Raw genomic sequence first — 20,367 nt, forward strand, 5'->3', positions numbered from 1 at the left:
TTTATGGAACACAGCTTCTGCAAATAACCAGAATCAATTGTGTATTTACACAGGTGGGTTAATACCAAGAGTGCTTTCTTCGTAGCACGTCAAGAACATCTTTCCTGTCAGTCTGTCTGGGTTTACCTTACTCTTCCTTGACTGCAGAGTTCTCTATATCATAAACACTGACGTCTGTTTGATTACTCCACTGTCGGTGGCCATTTAGATTGCCATCTGGTTTTTTCACTACTGTCAACAGTATGACAACTATCCTTTTCCCTGTATCTTTGTACAAGGAAGTGTGAGAAAAATGCCCAGAGATGGAAATGCTTGGGACAAAGGTGTGTGCGTTGTGTGCATGTAAGATTTTGATAGGAAGCACTAAATTGCCTCGTGAATGACAAGATCCCTTTTCTTAAATTGAACTTAATTTGTGGGAGCCTTAGGAACCACACTTCTCTACGTCAAGAAACCATCAGTGGAGGAGCAGTGTCCCTCCCCCATGCCGACCCCCCACCAGTGTCTACTTATGGCTTTCCTTCTGTGCTCCTAGCAGGAAGTACCTTTGCATCCCTCCTGCTGCCTTGCCCTGTCCAGGATGCCCAGATGAGAAATGAGTTCCCCAGACCAATTGCTTTTAAGACTCCTCAAGCCAAAAAAAAAAAAGACTCCTCAAGCCAGAAATGAATAGTCTCATCTCTTAGCGAAGGTACCAGTGAAAACCATTGCCTACCAAGGGCTTGTGCTCTCTGGGCCTCAGGAAATTCTAGGAGTGGCCCATCTCTGTCCCAGTAAAGCACCTTCACTCCCCCCTCAGTCACCCCTGCATCCTTCCCCTTTCCTCCCCCTGCTTTGATTAGCAACTGCTGCTTCTGAGAAGCAGTTTCTTTGAGAGCAGGGCAGGGGGGCGGTGGGATGGGGTCTCCCTGTTGCAGACTTGAAAGCAGTCTTAATCCCTCCTGGTGGAGGGGATGAAGGAAGGCAGTACCTTCCTGCTGGGGGAGAAGTTAAACACACCAGCTCTCCCCAAGCTGGGAATAGTCGAAATGCCCCTAGGGTACTAATCGTGGGCAGTGGATGCAAAGGGGGCCGTTTTTCCAGGTGGCCTTTTTCACGGGTGTACTTTAGACAAAGTAAAGCAGGAGATTCATTTACAGGATTAAACCCAAATCTGCAAGGAAATATGGCTGCCCCCATGCAGGAGGTAATTCACGGGGGAGTGGCTAGGAGGAATCCTACATTCCCTTCCTGCCATGGTTTCCCATTTCAGAAAATGAAGACTCGTCTTACATTTGATGTGTGCACTTAATATTGACAGTCGTTTATTATTTCCTCCAAAGGCTGTGCAACATCAATGGTGCCTCTTCTAATCAGTAGCATCTTGGTGGTGGCCCCACAGCATGGGCTGGACTGGAAAAAGTGGTCTGTCACCTGAGGGCCACACCAAATACATCCGGACTTGGGGCCCTGATGTTGCAGTGCTGTGAGTGAGGACATGGTGATTTTCCATTTCCTGTTCCCATCTCTGCAGACTGGCAGGCTTAGAGCTATTTTCAGGGGAAGGATTTTGTGTGACATGTTGGTCAGGAAACTGGCTGGGCCGGAAACTCAGAAATTGTACAGTTTGCCTTAGCAAGTTTAGTGCTCAGGCCTGTTTTTCCAGGGCCTGGGGTTCTGGGATCCAAATAGGGTTTTTCTGTGGCTGGGGAGAGTAAGAGGGAAGTCTTAAGATGCATGGGTTAATTGAAGATGCAATGTTCAGGAGCCCATGACCCCACACAGGTAAGTCATTTAAACAAAACAAAACAAAACATTTATTGGACCTCTGCTGTATACCGGAAGCTATATACCCACGGAGGCAGTGGCAAACAGAAGGAATATCTATAGTCCCTGTCACTGAAGATAAGTCATTCCACACACCTTTACCTCCTATGCACTGAGCCTGGGAGATAGTTGGGGGCACAAAACAAATCTAATCCCCATCCTTATGTTGCTTATGATCTGGAGGCATCTCCTAAAGAAGCAGCCTTCAAGCCAGAGACCCAGCAGGTCTCTGGAGACATGCCAGGAACGAGCCAGTGACCCTTCTAAGAAAATCTAAATGTCCTTACTTTCAGAAGAATAGCCTGGCCCACATCTTAGCGGGAAGATGACCAAGACATTGACGTCAAGCACCCTGTCTGCTCTTCACACTTATCTGCAGCCTGGCTGCTGAGAGCTAGGCATTTATCTTTCTTTTCTTTTTATTTACTTTAACCTTGAACCCTCTCTGTAGTGAATACTGTGTCTTACCAGTACCTTCTCCCTTGTTACAGTCAGGATTGTGTTATATGCATTCTTCTGTTAATGCTGAAGAAGAAGAACTTTAGAGTCCTAATTCGTTAGTCCTCTTGCCCCCTGGGAGAGCCACTGGAGACTTTTCCAGATTATATCTCTTCCTTGTCTCACCTCAGAGACTCAGGCTGTCCGTGGTGGAGACATTTCACTCCTCGGGTCACAGCAGCCTGCCCTTCACTGAGCACCCACCACCTAGTCAGCATGAATGGTGACACTACAGGCAGGGCAACTTTGGTTGGCTTTAAAACCACTTTCATACCCAAAGAAACAGGCCAGCCGTTATACCCCTGGGTGGTGAGATTAGAGATTATTTTTATGTTAGGTGTGTTTGCCTGGATCTTTTTTCTCTCCTCTCCTCTCTCCTCTCCTCTCCTCTCCTCTCCTCTCCTCTCCTCTCCTCTCCTCTCCTCTCCTCTCCTCTCCCCTCCCCTCCCCTCCCCTCCCCTCCCCTTCTCTTAAGTTTATTTATTTATTTTAGGGGCACCTGGGTGGCTCAGTTGGTTAATTGTCCGACTTTGGCTCAGGTCACGATCTCATGGTTCGTGGGTTCGTGCCCCGCGTCCAGCTCTGTGCCGACAGCTCAGAGCCTGGAGCCTGCTTCAGATTCTGTCTTTTTCTCTCTTTTTGCCCCCCAACCCCCGCTTGTGCTCTGTCTCTCTCTCAAAAATAAATAAACTTTTAATATTTATTTATGTTAAAAGAGAGGAGAGAGAGCATGAGTGGGGGAGGAGAGAGAGAGAGAAAGAGAGACAGAGAGACAGAGAGAGAGAGACAGAGACAGAGAGAATCCCAAGCAGGCCCCACTGTCAGTGCAGAGCCTGATGCAGGACTTGATCTCACAAACTGTGAGATCATGACCTAAGCCAAAACCAAGAGCTGGACACCCAACAGACTAAACCACCCAGGTGCCCCTGCCCGGATTTTTGAGATTGTCTTAAAGGAGTATCTGTTGCCTCTCCCTGCCTCCTGAGTCTTTGATTTAATTATAAGCATTTCAGTGTCTAGACAGGAAAAGTGTCTTCTTTGTCACTTGACATGTTGTGGTTCCTGGAACTCTTCTAGGAAAGTGTGATTTGTGGGCACTTGTAAAGCACAGTCATACTGAGATAGTCTTGGATTAGGACAGACCCATGTTCTGGAACCTTCTCTGGAAGTTACTCTGCCAGTTCTGACTTCTAGGGTCCCATCAATGGTGTCTTCTGAGAATTTTAAACTGTTTTTTTTTTTTTTCCAAGCGGGAGAGTGATATTTGTTCCTTGTAGAAAATTAGAAAATAGAGAAAAATACAAAGAATAAAACAAAAATTACTTGCAAAATCACTACATTTTTTTTTTTTCTGTAATCAAAACTTGGAGGTAGAGGGCAGACCCTGGCCCCAGTGATCAGGGAATGGTTAGTATGTTGTTTATATGCCAGACCACTGATTCTTTGTATGGATTTCCTCATTTGGTCCTCACAACAGTCTTATAAAATAGGCAGTATTATTTTCTCCACTTGACAGAGGAGGGCTGAGGCCCACTAAGGTGAGTTGCCCAAGGGTACGTGGATGGGGACCCAGGTAGCCGTCTCCCTGAGTCCTTGCTCTCAGCCACCACACAACAGCGGCCTTTGTCCTACAGCTGGATTTCTTCTTCTGCTGCTGCAGCTGGGAGACGGGCTAGCAGGCAGCGAGGTTGCTAGGAAACTCCTGGCTCTCTTTCCTGAGCCTGCAGAGCCACATGTTAGCCAGCCTGGGTGAACACCTCAGTCCTCAGGAATATGTCTCGGGTCTGGAAGCAGCTCACCTTCTAACCTTGAGGGAAGTGGCCAGAGTTGCCTTTCCTCCTCCTCCTCCTCCTCTGTGCTGCAGCAGAGGTCCAGCCAGGACCCCTGATCGCCATGCCAGTGATACTCCAGCCCAGAAAGGCGCGCTGTCTGCTCTTCGTGCAGCCACAGCCCCGTCGGGCCTGGCCCACAGCAACCCCTGGTGAGCTGGGAGTGAGCATTCTGCAGAGCAGTGACCTCCATTCGTGGAGAGAACTCTGTTCCTCCACATGAAGCACATGCTCAGTCCTGGCCCCAGCTGCCAGCCATGTACCTGACAAAGGGCCCCCACCCCACAGCCCCTGCTTTTAGACAGTGAAATTGTTTCGTTTCTTTTTTTTTTTAATACTTTTTTTTTTTTAATGTTTATTTATTTTTGAGAGAGGGAGACACAGAATCTAAAGCAGGCTCTGGGCTCTGAGCTGTCAGCACAGAGCCCGACACGAACCACGAGATGATGCCCTGAGCTAAAGTCGGACACTCAACAGACTGAGCCACCCAGGTGCCCCTAGATAGTGAAATTGTTTGTAGAGAGGAGCACAAAGGAACCCAGGATCTGCTGCCACCGTGTGAAGTCATTGTACCAGTTGCTCTGTCCTGAGACAAGGAAGTTCTCACAGCCAGAAGGGAAGCCAGTGTGTGACCCAGCTGGCCAAACGCCACCCTGACCTGAGAGGCATTTTTACAGTTTCCTCTTGAAGACAGCAACCACCCGCAGCCTCACCTCTAGTCTCTGTTTCCAAAGTTGGACTGAGGAATTGACTCAGCCAGTCAGACGTGTGCTTTCATTCATTCGTTTCCTTCAACATTTTATTGAGCCCTACTCTGTGCCAGAGACTGGAGGTACAGCCATGGATGGAACAGCCTGCTTTTAGGGGAGAAAGGAGACAGGCCTGGGGAGGAGGGAGGCACCGTAAGGCATCTTGTGGACGGGGACCTGATCTGTGCTCCACTGTACTCAGCACAGAGGAGGTACGAGTTTGTGGAGTCTTCTACAGCGACCAGGACTGTAGACGTTGCTTCCACTCACACCGTCTCCCTGGGGCTGTAAGCCATTGTAAGGACCTTTCTTTGTGTCCTAAGGAAGGGTGAAACTCACCCAGGGCAGATCCCAGGTCCACCTTCACACCAGGTCTACCCGGCTGGCCCCTTTGCCCGGTTTGGCTAAGATCAGAGGCTTTTTCTCCAGGACATTTCCTAATCTCCAGATCCCTGCAGCAGGGTAAGGGCAGAGTGGGAGGGGCGCTCCCAGAGGTCTGCACAGCTTCCCACTCCCCCAAAGAGCACCCAAGCACTGCCTTTAGCTGCAGGGTTTTTGTACTCTGTCCCTGACTTTTTGTCTCCACCGTATCAGATTCTATCCAGAAACTAACCTGTCATGGTCCCTATGACTGCAGTTGCACGGTTGGCCCTGAGTCAACAGAAGTTCACAAGAGCAAGATCCACTGTTTGGGGGGAGCACTGGGCACCATTCCAACACGCTGAGCCTTCAAGCCACCTTTGCCCCATCGGCTTGCCCAGCCCTCACAGCCAGTGCATGGCCGGGCCTCTCTAGAACCACGGGTGGTTCATCAGAGTGCCCCCTGCCCTCTGTAAAAAAAAAAAAAAAAAAAAAAAAAGTAAAACAGCCTTTCAGAGGGTGCTGTCCTCAGAGTGGCTTCCTGGCTTCTCTGTCACATCACTCAAAATCTGTCTCCCATGGTTCCTCAGGAAGACATTTGCTTGCTGGACGTATGAGCAGTGTGCTCTAGGGAGACAAGGAAGAAGCCCCCTTCTGGCCTCCAGTAAAATACAAAAAGCCAAAGAATTTTTTGAAGCTTATCTGTTTATTTATTTATTTTGAGAGAGAGAAGGAGAGGGGCAGGGGGAGAGAGAGAGAGAGAGAGAAAGAGAGAGAGAGAGAGAGAGAGAAAGCCAGAGAAAGCCAAGCAGGCTCCACGCTGTCAGCACAGAGCCCAGTGCAGGGCTTGAACTCACGAACTGTGAGATCATGACCTAAGCCAAGATCAAGAGTCAGGCACTTAAATGCCTGAGACACCCAGTCTCCCCAAGCCAAAGAATTTTTTAATGAAAAAGCTCGTTTAGGTGGATGGGAAGAGGGTGGTCCTTTATTACAGAAAGTGTCCCGTTAGAGATACACTCTTCAACTTCAGTCCTCTCATTGGGAGGAAAAAGTAGGTCCTGTTGGTTGTACTGATCTGTAGCAGAAAGGCTCTGAGATTAAACTGCTAAACTAGCATAAGCATAGAGGAGGTTGAAGACAAGAGTGTGTGTGGAGAACGGGACTGTGAGGTGGGGAGCGGGCACAACTGGCCTCACACCCACATCTGTGGGAATCCCTGCACCCAGACAGATGTACTCGTTATGGAGACTCTGTGGGATTGTAGGGATCCTCATGACTCTGAGATGCTCTGGACTGTGGCGCCGTTTATTCATCATTTAAAATAAAAAGCAGTTCTTTATTCACCTTATGCCAGATGCTGTGCCACGTAAAGGGGATCTGTGATGTTCTACAAGACACACGTGACCCCTGACCTCATGGAACAGATTGCTGGATTTCCAATTCTGATTTGTCCCCTACCAGCTGGGTGATTGGAGCAGCTCACTCAATCCTTCTGAGCTTGATTCCAAGTGGGAAACGCTCCCAGCCTCCTGGCGTGTTACCAGAATGTGCTGAGTCCATGACACGGAGGCCTCCCCTCCCTGGGTGCTGCCTGTGTTTCTTGGTGCCTGCTGGACTGTGGTGGCACCTGGCAGCAGAATCCCTGTGCACCCAGAATGCATGTCCTGGTTCATGCATGTTCTGTCTCTTGCTGACTAGCTCGGTGACCTGGGAAAGTCCCACGCCTGTGGAGAGGACCCATCTGGGAAAGGCTGTGGACCCCGTGGTCCCCTTTGCTTCCCTCTATGTGAACCTTGGAACCTGCAGCACCAGGGTGGAGTTCAAGGTCCCAGTCCAGGGGAAGGAGGCTGGAGCCACTCTAGAGTCCAGCATAGCCTGGCCAGGGGCATTGAGTTGGGGTTGGGGAGCCTTTTCTTGAGCTTATTTCTACCCCTTTTTCGGGGCCTGTAAGAAAATGTCTTGCAGCACTAGCTACCAACTTTGGTTCATCCGTACTTACTTAACAGGACCTGAGAAGAAGATCCTGGGTCTGGGGTGCAAAGAATAAGTACCATGTTCCATAAATCATAGAACAGCAGCTGCTGTTGTTTATGGAGTGCTTTCTTTGTCCTAGGATCTGTGCCAGTCACGTTACTTGTGCTATCTCCTGAGCCTCCCTACCACTCTTTGAGGTATGGGTTTCTAAGTGATGGCCCGAAATCACACATGATATTGGAGAGGGCATTCTCAACCTGTTTCCAGTCAGGACCTCCCCCAGAATCTGGGCTCCCCTGGGTCACAACATTCTCAGCCCTCATTAAATATTCTCAGCTCACGTTAAATATATGTCTCTCCTGATAGCCACTTCTCTCCCCCAAGGAAGGAAGAATCTGAGGAAGAAAGAATTAGCATCAGAAAAGTCTCCATTCAGCCTGGTCCTGCCTGGGAACAAATGGGCCCATACTTCTTCCCCTGGGTACTGGGAGAAAGCTCTCCACCACAGCTTCCTGTTTCCTCTTTGGCTCCAGCCATCTCTATCTACTGCCTGGTCCTTCCCACAGTCACCTCCGAAGATACCAGGCCTACCCGGAGGGCCAGCCAAGGCTGGGAAGCCAGTGGAGTGGCCCTTTATCCCCTGACCTGCCTCCCTCACCTCCCTTTACCATCAGCACCTGACAGAGTAGGACAGAGGGCTCCTGAGGGTTTTGGGGCAGCCATGGGGCCTCAGTTCCTATTCACACTTTTTTCTCTTTCTCAGATGAAAAGAGAGGGGAAAACTTTAAAATAGGGGAATGGCCCTTCTTGGGGAACAGTAGCTTTGCCTGTTTTTAAAAGCGTTGCATTTCTTTAGGGAAGAAGAGGAACCAGCTGTTGCTTTAAAACCTGGTTTTCTTTAGCCAGGAAACTGTGGCCTCATCCCTGAGCCTCAGTGTAGCTCCTGAATGGGCAGCAGGTAACCCCGGATGAGTGTGTAAAGAGGTGTCTTGCTGGGCATGAAGGGCTGTCTATGGGGGAGTTCACAGCAAGCAGTATGTGAAGCAGACTGTGTAGTAGTGTGTGAGCAGCCCTGGGCCTGGACATCACAGATAGGGCGGCACTGACTTTTTATAGAATCCTACTCTGCACCGTTTTGTTTAGGAATTTTTCTGAAGGCAGTATAAATGTTGATGATTGTTGGAGATGGGTGATGTATTCTTAGGGGTTCGTTAGAACATCTCTTTTTTTTTGGTATTTTAATTTTTCCAAAATAAAACCTTTTTAAAGTTTATTTATTTATTTTTGAGAGGGAGGAAGAGTGTGAATTGGGGGAGGGACAGAGGATCCCAAGCAGGTTCTGTGTGGTCAGCACGGAGCCCAATGCAGGACTCAAACTCCCAAACCGTGAGATCGTGACCTGAGCCGAAATCAAGAGTCAGACGTTTAACCAACTGAGCCACCCAGGTGGCCCTAAAATAAAACATTTTTTTAAGCAGTTAAAGGTACTGTTTCTCTCAGCCCTAATTCAGAAAAGTCAGGAATCCTGTTTGGTCTGGTGAAGGCTTGAATGCTAGGACCATAGGTATAAGAAGAAAAGCCAGTCTTTAGAGTAGTCTGTTCATAGAGACAGAAAATAGAATGGTGGTTACCAGAGGAGGGGGCACAGGGACAGTGAGTTACTGGGTTTCATGGGTGTACAGTTTCCGTGTTGCAAGATGAGAAGAGTTCTAGTGATTGGTTGCACAACAATGTGAATGTACTGAATGCCACTGAACTGTATGGTTAAAATGGTGAATTTTATGTTATATGCATTTTACCACAACAAACAAAAATGCTATTAAAAAAAAGAAAAGGAAAGAAAAGCCAGTCTGTGAGAGTCCCTCCTGAGGTTTGCTGGACTGACAGTGTCTTGCCACTTTGGTTGAGTCAGGCCACTTGGCTGGACTTGTGGTGGTCAGTCCAGTAATTGTGTGACATGCCAGGAATGGCTGGGGCTCTCCCGGTTGTCTGTGCATCAGAGTAGCAAGAGGACTCGGTCAGCCGGGTGTGCAAAGGGTCTTGTAGGGCATTATTTGCAGGTTCACCACTGCCACCTACACTAAGGGTTCATGTGCCTGTGCCTGGCTGCAGACGCAGGCTGAGCGCTTCAGTAGTTTTAGGATTTTTTTTTAATCTTATAAGTATGATGATAGGGCTCCCACTGGTCAAATTTGGAACAATGTAAACATCCAAAAAGAAAAATGTAGATAGAATGATAGAATTGTTAAAAATTCTTTTTCAACCCCAGTGTAATTACTTACTTATTCAGGAAAGAATTCTTCCTGGACGCCAAATCATTCAGTTAAAGTCTGGTGGGGGGATGCCTGGGTGGCTCGTGGGTTAAGCGTCCGACTCTCGGTTTGGGCTGAGGTCATGATCTCACAGTTTCGTGGGTTCGAGCCCCCATTGGGCTCTGTGCTGACAGTGTGGAGTCTGCGTGGGATTCTCTCTCTTCTCCCTCTCTCTCTGCCCCTCCCCTGCTTACGCTGTCTCTGTCTCTCTCTAAATAAATAAACTTAAAAAATAAAGGTTGTTGGGAAACAGGATATTCAGAGAGTCTGAAGGTGTCACCTCACAGATTACTTATTAATTTCACAGGAAAATGGTACCTTTAAAATGGAGAGATCTGGTGTCACCTCCTTAACCAAGCGATCAAACGTAGCATCGCTATTGCCGGGACAAACTGACGTTATATAACTCCTGATGTGATCCGGTAAGAAGGACAAAACATCACCTCTGTAGTTTCCTTGCCCAAACTGTTTTATCATGAGGAAACAGTCCAGAATATGGGACTTTTTTTTTAAGTAGTCTCTAGGCCCAATGTGAGGCTTGAACTCATGACCCTGAGATCAAGAATTGCATGCCCTACCAACTGAGCCAGCCAGGTGCTCCCAAAATATAGGACATTTTAGAAGAAAACTGGCCTGGGTTTATCTAGAGTCAGTGTCATGAAAAACAAAGAATAGGACTCAAAGATATAAGGGGACACCATGTGTGAGCTTTGTTGAACCTGGATCCAAAAAAAACAAAGGTTATAATAAAAGACATTTTGGGCACCTTAGGGGAAGTCAAATGTAGATTGAATATTAGAAAATGTTACTGCCGGGGCACCTGGCTGGCTCAGTCAGTGGAGCATGCAACCCTTGATTGCTCAGGGTCGTGAGTTCAAGCTCCATGCTGGGTGTGGAGCTTACTTAAAAAAAAAAAAAAAAAAAGAGGGTGCCTGGGTGGCTCAGTCGGTTAAGCATCCGACTTCGGCTCAGGTCATGATCTCATGGTCCATGAGTTCGAGCCCCGCGTCGGGCTCTGTGCTGACAGCTCAGAGCCTGGAGCCTGCTTCAGAGTCTGTGTCTTCCTCTCTCTCTGACCCTCCCCCATTCATGCTCTGTCTTTCTCTGTCTCAAAACTAAATAAACATTAAAAAAATTTTTTTTTTAAAAAAAGGAAAGAGGGACGCCTGGGTGGCTCAGTCAGTTGAGCATCCGACTTTGACTCAGGTCATGATCTCACACTCATGGGTTTGAGACCCGCGTCAGGCTCTGTGCTGACAGCTCAGAGCCTGGAGCCTTGCTTTGGATTCTGTGTCTCCCTCTCTCTCTGCCCCTCCCCCACTCTCTCTCTCTGTCTCTCTCTCTCTCTCTCTCTCTCAAAATAAATAAACATAATAATTTTTTTTTAAAGAAAAGAATGTTACTGCATTAATCCTGATGTTCTTAGAATTGGTAATAGCATTATGATTATGTAGGAAAATGACTTCAGGGCTGTACACTGTCCAGGGCTGGCTTGTCACGTCTGCAACTTCATTAAAAATGGTCCAGCAAGGGGTGCCTGGGTGGCTCAGTCGGTTAAGCATCCGACTTCGGCTCAGGTCATGATCTCATGGTCCATGAGTTCGAGCCCCGCGTCGGGCTCTGTGCTGACAGCTCAGAGCCTGGAGCCTGCTTCAGAGTCTGTGTCTCCCTCTCTCTCTGCCCCTCCCCCGTTCATGCTCGGTCTCTCTCTGTTTCACAAATAAACAAACATTAAAAAAAAATTAAAAAAAAAGAAATAGTCCAGCAAACTCAGTATTTATACACACACACACACACACACACACACGGAATAAATGTGGCTCTAAGTCAGCAGTTGGTGAATCTGGCTGAAGGGTCCTCTGTGTTCATTATTTCATCTTTTCTGTGTATTTGAAAAATTTCCAAACAAAAAGTACATTAAAGGAGTTGAAGAGAATCTGTGGCTCTGGTGTGACTTGGAAAGATTCCGACTTCTGTCCCCCACACCTCCCAGGGGACCTGCCTGAAGACTTCCAGGCATCTGTCGTCAGTGCAGCTTGTCGATAAGGAGCAGGCAGCTGAGTGGCGGTGCTTGGTTGCAGCAATGGGGACAAAAGGCTGGCCTGCTCACAGTCATGGGAGGAGGGGAGGAAATGTCTGCCAGGCACGTGCAACACCAGGAAACTCATAAAATCTTTTCTGGCTGTGAAATGTATTGTGCTTGGGAATAGTTGCTAAGCTGGGGTCTGCTGGCCAGCAATTAAGAGCAGGGACTGTAAGGTCGCTCCTAGATGTGTGGAGCTAAGTTCTCTGAGCTTCTGGGGATCTGAAGGCAACCTGCCTGGGAGGATCCAGTGCCCAACCCAGCACGAAGACTGCCCATGCGTGTGTGTTGGGTACTACTGAAGCGCTTCCCATTCTGCGTGGCCATTTCATCTCCATGGGGGGCATATTCCTAAACAGGAAACAAACGGCCTGTGGAGCTTGGTGCTCTTAGGTCCAGCGCCAACTCTGAGGATTCAGACCCCACTCTGCCTGGCCCTGGCCCACAGTGTGGTGGGTCCCCAAGAAGCTTCTCCAGCCTGGGGAGCAGGTGAATTCAGATTTCTTCAGTAATCCATAGCTCCTTCCATTTGAGGCTAATCCTCTTGGGCCTGGTGGCTGGGAAAAAGGCAGAGCTCTGAAAGGTTTGAAAAGCTCTGAGGGCAGGGAGGAAACTAATCTCACTGAGCACATCTGCCAGTTAGAATAGATTGCTGGCTGCCAGAAATGGTGTGGAAGAGTGTTAATGCCACCCTGAGTATGATGCATGTTTTTGCCGGGCTGTGACCTTCACCTTGCCACCTTCTGCCCTGGGGAAGAAAAGAGCACTTGTATCTACTTGTATCTACTGAGTGCCTGCTAACAGTGTTGGCTTAGTTCGGCATAAGGTTCAGGTAAAACTGGACAATTGTGCAAGAAAATTTTTTCTTTTTAAGTTGTATAAAGAATATATGATCATGGGAGAAAAAATTAGGGAATACAGATAATCTGAGAACAATTTAAATGGCCCTAAATTCAACTATCAACAGAGTACCTGGGCACCTAGGTGGGTCAATTGGTTAAGAGTCTGACTCTTGATTTCAGCCCAGGTCATGATCTCATTGTCATGAGATCTAGTCCCACCTCGGGCTCTGTGCTGAATGTGGAGCCTAACCTCCCTCCCTCTCTCCCCCCTCACAGGGCGCCTGGGTGGCTCAGTCAGTTAAGCATCCTACTCTTGGTTTTGGCTTGGGTCATGATCTCAGATTCGTGGGGTTCAAGCCCCACAATGGGCTCTGCACTGACGGCACCGAGCCTGCCTGCAATTCTGTCTCTCCCCCTCTCTCTCTGCCCCTCTCTCACTCTCTCAAAATAAATAAACTTAAAGAAAAAGATTCTCTCTCTCTCTCTCTCTCTCTCTCTCTTCCACTTCGCCCCCTCCCCTGCTCAAAAAACAAAACAAAACGAGAGAGAATACCATTCATTCTTTGAACGAATATTCATTGGGCAGCTACTCTGTGTCAGGCACCGTGCTGGGACCTGGGGGCACAGCTGCAAATGGGTCAGACACGGTTCCTGTCCTCATGGGCTTAGGCCCATTAATGACCTATTGGTCAGGTGCTAGCCATTAATATCAATACTTGATATTAAGCAATCTGAGCATAAGAAGTACCTTAATGACAGCCAGTGGCCTCTGAACTGAGCGCTGAAGGACACACAGGAAGGTGAGTGAAGGGATGAGCACTCCCAGGCGGAGGAGAGGTCCTGCATTTAGGGAGGGTGTGGGGGCTGGAGAGGCCTGGTCAGCCAGCCGCACCCCAGGATTTCCAGCCATACAGGAGGCTCTCCCTCCTTGGACAGCATTGATCTTGCCTGTCCTGCCTGAGTTGCCCAGGTGTGCAAGACCAGGGAAGGTGTGAGCTGTGGAGGCGGTGCTATGCCAGGCTTAGGCCCTGCTGGATAAGGGCTCCGGCAACCGAGGCTCTGGGGTGGCTGTAAGCTGCATAGGAGCCGGTCAGCCATCAGTCTCCACTCTTTGCTGCTTTGTATATTTCTACTTGCTCAGTTCCTGCCCATCAAAGACCAGAGCCTCACGTCACACCAACTTTGCCCACTTAGTGGACTCTTTTAAAGCTTACAGAGAAAATAGAGACACTGGCTTCCCAGAGTCCAATGTTTCGTTTCTTGGTGACACTTTTTTTGACATTTTGTTTGTTTGTTTGTTGAGAGAGAGAGACAGAGCATGAGTGGGGGAGGGGCAGAGAGAGGGAGAAACAGACTCTGAAGCCGTCTCCAGGCTCTGAGCTGTCAGTACAGAGCCTGACACGGGGCTCCAGCTCCCAAACTGTGAGATCGTGACCTGAGCCAAAGTCAGACACTTAACCGACTGAGCTACCCAGGTGCCCCTCTTGGTGACATTTTTTGAGGCCTTCCTGAGAAATGTGTTGTATCTGCTGTAAGGCAGCCTGAAGCGGCTACTTCCTCATCTCTACTAAGAAGCATGAAAGTCTGGTGAGAACTGGGTCACGGGGTACTCACAGTTGTGCACAGGTGTGCGGACCCTTTGTTGCATGCTCTCTGAGCTCAGCTGGGCCACCCCACCGCCTCTTCCAACACTCACTCAGCAGTGTTCTGCCCCTGCTTAGGCTGGGCTCGGAGGCTACGGGCGACCACACCAAAGCCAGGCCTCAGGGATCACCATGTGATGTGGGGCTTGGCCAGAACAAGGACAGTGGTCGGGGAAGGCTTTCAAGGGTGAAGGGTGGGGAGAGGTTGGCAGAGTGAACAGGGAAAGGGGAAGGGTGATCCAGGCTGGGTAGATGAAGGCTCATGAGGAAGGGGGGCACGGGACTTTCGGAGAGTGCAGTGACAGAGGCCTCAGCCAGGTGTGCGTGGTTTCTGCAGAGGTGGGTTTAGGCTGGGGGGCCTGCAGCCGCCCCACCTGCAGAGCTTTCCCCAGTGGGAGCTGCCACTGGAGCTCTCCACCACTGGTGACCGCTGGGGATTGTTCTGTAAATACCTCAGTTCCCTTGACCCTTGAGGATAACTCAAGACTCGTGTTTAATTTTTGTTTGTATCTAACTCCATGTGGCTTTATTTCATGGCATTTATTTCCAGGATCTTCCGGTATTTACTCATTGTTCCTTCAGAGGAACCTTCTGAGCCGTGTGACGTGCCTGTTTGTGGGGTTTCACATCTTTTTGCCACTGCCCACGGATAGGAGTATATCCCAGTTATCTATTCCTGCCAAACAAATCATCCCTAAACTTGGTGATTTAAACAACAGTGATATGTGGGAAGCCTGAGTGGCCCAGTCGGATAAGCAACCAGCCTTCAGCTTAGGGCATGATCTCCTGGTTTGTGAGTTCGAGCCCCACGTCGGAGGGGCTCCAGCTCAGAGCCCGAAGCCTGCTTGGGATTCTCTCTCACCCTCTGTCTCTCTGCTCCTCCCTCCTCTTTCTCTCTTAAAAATAAATAAACACTAAAAAACAAAACAAAAAAAAAAAAAACAGCAATGTGGGTTGCATGGGGTTTCCTCTGCTGGTTTCACCTATGCTCATTCAAACAGCGCTGGAGGGGCTGGGCTAGAAGGTCCTGGATGGTCTCGTTCTCATGTCTGAGAGTTGGCGCTGGCTATCACCTGGGTTCCTCTGTTCTTGTGGCCTCTCCACCCCCAGCAGGCTAGGCTTGCTTCCTTACATGATGGTCTCAGCATGGCACTCCAAGGGAGGAAGAAGGTGGGAGTTGCATGGCCTCTTTAAAGCCTCACCTCAGAAGTCCATAGTGTTACCCCCACCCCAGTTGCATTAAGATATAATTGACACATAATGTCATATTAGTTTTCAAGTGTATAAAAATGATTTGATATATGTACCTATTGTACGCATGTAAGTTTAGTTGACATCCATCATCTCACACAGTTACAAATGTTTTTCTAATGATAAGAACTTTTAAGATCTCTCTTAGCAGCTGTCAAATACACAGTACAGCATTGTTAACTAGTCACCATACTGTACCTTACATCCCTGGGGCCAATTTATAGCTGGAAGTTTGTACCTTTTGACCCCCTTCACAAGTTTCCGCCATCCCTGCCTCTGGTAGTCACCAGTCAGTTCTTTGTACCTTTGAGTTTGGCTTTTTCAGATTCTGCATGTAAGTGAGACCATGCAGTATTTGTCTTTCTCTGCCTGATTTATTTCACTTAGCATAATGCCCTCAAGGTTTATCCATGTTGTCGCAAATGGCAGGATTTCCTTCTTTGCATGGCTGAATATTATTCTATTGTACATAAATACCGCGTTTTCTCTGTCCATCAGTGGATACTCAGGTTGTTTCTCAGTCTTGGCTATTGTAATTAATGCTGCAGTGAACACAGGGGTACGGATAACTTCAAGATCATGTTCCCTTTCTGGCTTTCCTCCCTTTCCTGTCTTCTCCCACTTACCAGTCTTTCCTAGGCTCACCTCCTAAGCAAACTGTTTCTGAGGGAATCCAAGCTGAAAAGCTATTGACAGGGTTTGAACCCAGTACTGAGGACAGTGGAGAGCCATTGAGGGGCTTTTCTACATGTGGGGGGACAGGATCAAATTTGCAAGGTCATTCTGACTGTGGCTGTCTGACCCCGTGACCAGTCCTGACATTGTGTTAGTGAGGACCAGGCAGGAATGGAGAGAGGGCTCCCTCATCCTCCAGGCCCTCACTGCTGTTTCTAACTGCCGTGGAGTGCCTTCTTTGTTCCACGTGCTGGTCTGAACATGTGGTGTACATTTTCTCGTTGTATCTGACAAAACCCTTAGGTTCCATTTTATAGATGAAGGAACTGAGGCATAGAAAGGCCTCTGTGCACAATCACCTGTGCACAATCACACAGCTGGACGTGATGACTTGGGGATTTAAGCACAGGGTTGGCAGATCCAAAATGTGTGCTTTTAGTCGCTTGGCAGTGGGGCCTTTTGGCTCTCTGTGCCAGCACTGTCCAGGCACCGTGAGGTGGGCCTTTGCTTCCTGGGTGCAGGCAAGTGCTGTCTTCCAGTAACGTCTGCTTCTCCTGCAGGTAAGTTCGAGGACAGGGAAGACCACGTGCCCAAGCTGGAGCAGATAAACAGTACGAGGGTCCTGAACGGCCAGAACTTCACCCTCACCAAGAAGGAGCTGCTCAGCACAGAGCTGCTGCTCCTGGAAGCCTTCAGCTGGAACCTCTGCCTGCCCACACCCGCCCACTTTCTGGACTACTACCTCTCGGCCTCCATCAGCCAGAAGGACCGGCACTGCCACAGCTGGCCTGCCACCTGCCCCCGCAAGACCAAAGAGTGCCTCAAGGAGTATGCCCACTACTTCCTAGAGGTTACCCTGCAAGGTGCGGCCCGACGTCGGGACCCGTTAGCCCCTTCCCCACCCACAGAGAGGCCGGGATCTGAGAGGCGTGTCCACCCAGGGAGTCCTTGCTGACCGGGGCCCATCCACCCAGATCACTCCCACTTCTCAGGGGATACACAGAGAAGGAGCTAGGATTCTCCCAAAGTACTGCGAACACCATGTAAAGGAGAAATAAAGCAGCTGATATACATACAGGCAGCCGGCACCCTACAAACTTACTGATCACCTGGTAGTTTTTCTTACAGTAACCTGGAACATTCCAAGTGATCCAAATGGGACAGATTTGCAAGTAGGTCATTTTGGAAGAGCAGTCGTCGTACAGATAGGGTGAGGGAGGGGGTATGTTTTAGTAATAAAGTTCAGCAATAAAGTTACCCTGTTTGGGGACCTCATGTGAATCCCAGTCTTCCCATTGTCTTAATATCTAGGTACTAGGTAAAATACCAGGTCAGAAATACTGTTGATACAATACCGAATAACCCACCACAAACCAAAATGGTCCCAAGTAACAATGTAAACAGTTACAGGGGCACCTGGGTGGCTCACTTGGTTGGGCGCCTGACTTTGGCTCAGGGCATGGTCTTGCAGTCTGTGAGTTCAAGCCCCATGTCGGGTTCTGCACTGACAGCTCAGAGTCTGGAGCCTGTTTCAGGTTCTGTCTCCATCTCTGCCCCTCCCCTGCTCTCACCGTGTGTCTCTCTCTCTCTCAAAAATAAAATAAAAACATTAAAAAAAAATTTTAAAAACCAATATAAACAATTACAATATCAGGCATTAATTGAGCATGTACCATTGACAGGCACCTTATTTTAGTGCTTTGTGTATATTATGTCATTGAATTTCACAATGACTCCACATGAAAATCACTTCTGTTATTCCTGTTTTACCAATCCGTTTCCTCAACTGATGCTCAAGAGGTGAAGTAACTTACCCAAGGTCATTGCTAAGATTTGAATCTGAGGCGTCTGACTCTGTAACTGTGCCTGTAACTGTAATGCCACCTGCCTTGACTCAGACTTTCACAGGCAAATGTGGAAGTCATCAAAAATCATAAACAATGTAAGACAGAATGATAATGCACAAATAACCAGTGTCATTCACACAAAGAGTGGAAATTTGAACAGTTTGCCTTTGCACATAAGTAGTGCCTGACTTTGCCATGTTGCCAGATATCTTAGTAGGACATTAAGATTCATTTCACAGCATATACATATACCAAAAGATCATGTTGTACGCCTTAAATGTGCATAGTTTTTTTATTTGCCAATCATATGTCAGAAAAGCTGAGGGTGGGAGAAGATTCCTCCATAAACTAAGTCAGGTGCTGGTTTTAGTTATGTATATCAAATATTTGTGACCATTTATTCATTCAACAAATTTTTATTGGGTGCTCACTGTAAGCCAGGCTTTGTTACCATCAACAAGTAGCCCGTAGTCATGCCCCAAAACAGAAGCTTTTGAAATGCTGTGTCATTCGCCACTAACAGCCAAAGAAGAAACACATGTTTTGTGGTTCTCTTTGTAGCCCATCAGCAAGCCCCTCGCAGCCCCCCAGAAGTTAGGGCGAAGTTTTGAAAAATCATTACTCTAGGCTGACACCAGAAATCCCAGACCGAGAGCCAAGGTGTTTAAGATTCAGGAATGGAACTTCATACTCTCTAATTTTTCATCTTGTGTGTGTATGCAGCAATGAACAGCCTTGAACCTAATTACTTGTCTGCCAGTTCTCAGGAAGCACAAGGCAGGAAGGAGGGCCACTGGGACTCCAGAGTGAGGCTCTATGAAGCCGACTTCTGTGATTCTCTTTCAGATCATATTTTCTACAAATTCCAGCCTTCTGTGGTGGCCGCAGCCTGCGTTGGGGCCTCCAGGATTTGCCTTCAGCTTTCCCCCTACTGGACCAGAGACCTACAGAGGATCTCAAATTACTCTCTGGAACATCTCAGCACATGCATTGAAATCCTGCTGGTGTAAGTTCCATCCCTGATCTTTCTTTGTTTCCAAAATAATAGAGGCACTTGCTCTGGAGACCCACCTCAGGCGATCTCTCAAAGTCAGAGGGTTAGGGTAGTTCCCCGAGCAAGTGTCTCACAGGAAGTAGGCCATTGTGACTCCTGATAGAATGAGGTTTACAGAGTTGGTCCTTCCTATTTTGGGTAGCTTTGAATTTGTGATTTTAAGGTCAAGGAGGTGGGGAGAAGAGAAGGTGATGGACACACCCTTCTGAGTGTCTGGGCTGTTTGCTCTGAATCCCCGTGTGCCAGTCAGTCTTATGGGTGATTACACTGAGAGACTTATAATCACCTACTTTGATCAGATGTGGCCACAAAGCTGACCTCTTAGCCAGCTATATAAGAGGCCATGGCCTCCTCGCAAGGGTCCCTGGGAAGCTTGGTGAGGACATGTTCAGTGTATCAGAGAGGGTACAAAGAGGCAGCACAGACCCAACACCCTGAAACTGATATTGAAGGTGCAGGTGTTCACTGGTGACCACAAGGAGGAGACAGGACAGAGAACCCCAGCCTGGCTGCTGCCCATCCCTCTTCCCCCCAGCATATGGCAGCATCTTCTGGATGCTGGCCCTACTGACCATGGGGCCAGGCCCCTGGAGAGCTGCCTCTCAGCCTCCTGATATGGGAAACTGTGCTAGTAGCTGCCTTTGTCTCATCCCTGTGTGAACTGTCTGCCCTGCTCTCTGGGCCTTGTTTTAAAATCTTTGCTTGTAGAAGGTGCCCAGAAACAGAGCATATGGTCTGGTCTGAGTGCAGATAGGTGCCCCCAGATTCTTGGCCACCAGCCCTGCCTCTTCACCATGGTTGTGGCTCTGGGATGATCCCCTTCTCAGATCTGCAGCCTCCCTTTGCTCCTGTCTTACCTGAGCCTCTAATAGATTTGTTATTTCAAAAAGCTTTATGGGAAGCTTTTTTTTTTTTTTTTTATGGAAATAAACCTGTTGGTTCCCTTTCCAGAAGGTGAAACTTAGACCCCAGGGGCAGCTTGCTTGGGATCTGTTTGCAGGTGCCTTGAAGGCAGAGGTGCTCATCTAAGTGCCAGGCCCTGTGCCAGATGCCGGGGATGCAGTGATGAGCAAGAGCAGAGGGCCCCCTCCCCCTGGAGCTCGTGCTCGACACCAGGGACTAGGTGGTAATACAGAAGTTATCATCTGGGTGGTTGATCGCCGAGATAGGGCAGTACAGAGGCTTTGGGGGACAGCTAGGCTAGAGTCTGGGGTCAGAAGGGGTTTTCTGTAGGAGGCAGATCCGGGTGTAGGTGTGAGGCCTGAGTTTAGTCAGAGGACAGGGGAGGCAGTGCTACAGGCAGTGGGTGTGGGCTGGGTACCACCCTGAGCTCACAGCACACAGATCTCGAATCCCACTTAGCAAGGGAGGGAGGGGCACACTCAGGTGTCTGCTGCTGTGGCCTCGGACCTCAAGTCTTACCCGGGTCCTTTCCTTTCAG

General features: G+C 48.7%; 1 protein-coding gene across 9 annotated transcripts in view; it reads left to right on the forward strand.

The window, feature by feature from the left end:
* CCNJL (cyclin J like) overlaps positions 1-20,367 on the forward strand; it is a 112,118-nt gene that overhangs the window by 35,376 nt on the left and 56,375 nt on the right. For all 9 annotated transcript variants that reach the window (XR_007461416.1, XR_007461417.1, XR_007461420.1 and 6 more), the window contains 2 exons: positions 16,586-16,888; positions 18,719-18,878. Coding sequence is in view for 2 of the 9 variants with exons in the window: in XM_049647862.1 (XP_049503819.1) it covers positions 16,586-16,888; positions 18,719-18,878 (463 nt within the window). In the remaining 7 variants the exon portion in view is untranslated. The remainder of the gene's footprint in view (positions 1-16,585; positions 16,889-18,718; positions 18,879-20,367) is intronic.

Source organism: Panthera uncia (assembly GCF_023721935.1).
Source record: "Panthera uncia isolate 11264 chromosome A1 unlocalized genomic scaffold, Puncia_PCG_1.0 HiC_scaffold_17, whole genome shotgun sequence".
NCBI classification, from domain to species: domain Eukaryota; kingdom Metazoa; phylum Chordata; class Mammalia; order Carnivora; family Felidae; genus Panthera; species Panthera uncia.